Here is a 3,164-nt window from a genome sequence, read left to right as displayed (position 1 = left end):
TGCGCTCTTAAGGATTCCTCCTTTGAGAAATGATCACCCTTCCTGAACTCCTTTCCCCTCCACTCTCTCTTTCCATAGTATCTCTTTCACTATTTTCCTAGGCTCATTGAAGTCAGCTTTCCTGAAGTCAAGCACCTCTGCCTACTGGCTGACTTCCCTGCCCTACAACGGCTAGAGAATTCAGAACTCAAAGTGCATCAGCTCAGACTTCAGACAACCATTGGCTTTGCAAACATCATCAGTGCTTATGCACCAACATTCAACTCCAACCCTGAGGAGAAGGATAAATTTTATGACACTCTGCACCAAGTTGTTAAAGGAATACCATCAACTGAGCAACTGTTCCTCCTTGGAAACTTCAGTCCAAGAGTTGGCACAGATGACAACTCATGATCAGATTGTCTAGGATATTTTGGTATCAGCAAGATGAACGAAAACGGACAACAACTTCTTGAATTCTGGACCTAAAACCAACTGTGCAATACGAATTCATATTTTCCTGGCAAAGATTGCCAAAAAGTGTCATTGTGACATCCACGATCAGGTCACTGGCACCAACTAGACCTTGTTATTGTTGGAAGGAAAAAATCTACCTTCGGTGCAGAAGACCCACACATTCCACAGTGCCAATTGTGACGCTAACTACTCCCTGCTTATTAGCAAAGTGAAGATTACAGCCAAAAAACTACATAAAGCAAAAACTAGGAGCAAGCCCAAAATCAATACCACTAACACCAAGAAAGTGCCAAGAGTTTGTGAAGGCTTTTGAACTCAGCATGTTTGGGAAATCACTACCAGAGAAGGCAGAGGAAATTTGGGAAGGTTTAAAAACTGTAATCCATGAAATAGCTAAAGCTACAGTTGAGGAAAAGAGACTGAACCAGTCCTTGTTGGACAAAGAAAATGCATAGCTGTTCTCTCTCATCAACATCAAGAACACAGCCTATCTGGGACACAACAGGAAGCCAGCAGAGAGCACCGAAGCAAGACTTCAACAGGCAAAAAATGAGGAACAGAGAGCAACCAGACACTGCCAACCAGTACTGGACTATGTGATGAGGTAGACAGCCTCAGTCATAGGAAACCTAAAAGTCATGTACGATGGTCTGAAGAAAGCTCTAGGCCCTACTGTCAACAAGGTTGCCCCTCTCAAGTCATGCAGCAGTGAAGCCATTACAGATAGAAGCAAACAGATGTCTTGTTGGGTTGAACACTACTCAGAGCTATACTCACAAGAAAGAAACATCAGCAGCAAATCACTGGACCAAATACCAACTCTACAGGTCATGGCAGAGTTAGATGTGGAGCCCACTGTAGAAGAAGCTAAGCAAGGGCATTGATTCATTATCAAGTGGCAAGGCTTCAAGAAAAAAGGGCATCTCATTGGAAATTCTGAAGTTCTCAAGAAAGAAAGCCTACTACCATATCTTCATCAGCTGCTACTCAAATGCTGGAAAGAGGGTTACGTACCACAAGATAGGCATGACACAAACAGTGTCACTGTATAAAAATAAAGGTGATAAGGGTGACTGCAACAACTACAGAAGCACCTTGCTACTAAGTATAGCAGGAAAAGCTTTCACAAGGGTCATCTTGGTGTGCCTGCAACAGCTGGTGAGTCATGTTTACCCTAAATCTCAGTGCAGATTCAGGGTTGGAAGATGAACCATAGACATGATATTTTCCCTGTGTCAACTTCAAGAAAAGTGCAGAGAGCAATACTGACAGTTGTATATCAACTTTGTGGACCTAACCAAAGTATTTTACTGTTAGCAGAATAGGCCTACTTGCAGTCTTAGAAAAGACAGGATGTCTTCCAATCCTGTTAAGTCTTATACGTTCCTCCCACAGCAACATGAAAGCAACTTTAGTTTGATGTGTCCACTTCAGACAGCTTTGAGATTAAAAGCAGAGTGAAGCAAGGATGTGTCCTTGCCCATTACACTCTTTGGAATCATCCTGAACTGCGCATTTAAAGACATGGAAGGTGAGTGTACCTCCACACAAGTTGATATGGGAAACTTTAACTTGCCATGACTTAAGGCAAAGACTAAAGTTATCAGGGAGCTTCTATTTGCCAATTATGCTTGAACCAATTTGCCAATTATGCTTGAACCCCACAATGAAGACCTACTGCAAGAACTCATGGATCACCTCTCAAGAGCTTATCAGGCATTTGCTCTCACCATCAGCTTAAAGAAAACAGTTGTACTAGGACAAGGAGTGCCACAAGATCCATCAATCACCCTTGGTGAGAACCAGCTGGCAGTAGTCCAAAAGTTAAGCTAACCCGGTTCTTCAGTGACCACCAGCCTCTCATTGGATGAAGAACTTAATGGGTGCGCTGGTAAAGCCACCACCTTCCACCTGCGCTATTTACACTGCATACTTGGTGTCTGAGCAGATTGGAAGATGGACGTATACCGAAGGACATACTATATGGAGAACTTTTGGAGGAAACTAGAACAACAGGACATCCCAAGCTTCAGTACAAAGACGCATACAAGCGAGATATGAAGGCATTTGGAATTGATCCTGACCAATAGGAAACCTTGGCAAGCAATTGGAACAAGTGGCATCATAGTCTCCACCAGGGCATCAAAGTCTACAACAGGAATTGACTTCAAGAGTCTGTTGGAAGCAAGCAGCTCACGAACCACACAACCATGACACACATACTTGCAACCACTGCCACAGAGCATGCAAATCTTGGATTGGACTATTCAGTCACGAGTCACTGCAAACCGTCTGTCATAGGCTGGAACATCCACCATCTCTTGCAGATGAAAGTATGCCAATGATCAAGATGCAGCTCACAAAGGCATGTCTCTTTACAATGCCTTGTGCAGAAATTGGACCCAAGCACGATGCTTTGTTGTTTCACACAGAGGTCATGTGGCTATCCAGGGGTAAAGTGTTGCAATGTATTTATGAACTGAGAAATAAACTTTGACGTTTTCTGTTGGATTTGAATTTCAGCAATTTCAAAGACACTGCGATCCCCATTGGCTTGTGCTTTTGGCTTGCTTTGCATATACTTTTGACAAATGGAATTCTCATTGCAAGGAGCAGAAAGTACTGTTTTTGACCTGTAAAGCAAGGTAACTGCATTCAAGAGAAAGCTGGATCTTTAGAAAAGAAAGATCAAAACTGATTCAAGTGTC

General features: G+C 42.9%; 1 protein-coding gene across 1 annotated transcript in view; it reads left to right on the top strand.

Annotated features, from left to right (window-relative positions):
- Positions 1-2,106: 2,106 nt before the first annotated feature.
- Positions 2,107-3,164, top strand: part of RUNDC3B (RUN domain containing 3B) — a 101,151-nt gene continuing 100,093 nt past the window's right edge. The window contains exon 1 of the mRNA XM_025193702.1: positions 2,107-2,251. Within this exon, the coding sequence (XP_025049487.1) occupies positions 2,107-2,251 (145 nt within the window). The remainder of the gene's footprint in view (positions 2,252-3,164) is intronic.

The sequence above is a fragment of the Alligator sinensis genome, unplaced genomic scaffold (assembly GCF_000455745.1).
Source record: "Alligator sinensis unplaced genomic scaffold, ASM45574v1 scaffold1588_1, whole genome shotgun sequence".
Lineage (NCBI taxonomy): Eukaryota > Metazoa > Chordata > Crocodylia > Alligatoridae > Alligator > Alligator sinensis.
This window is presented reverse-complemented; position numbering and strand designations above follow the sequence as displayed.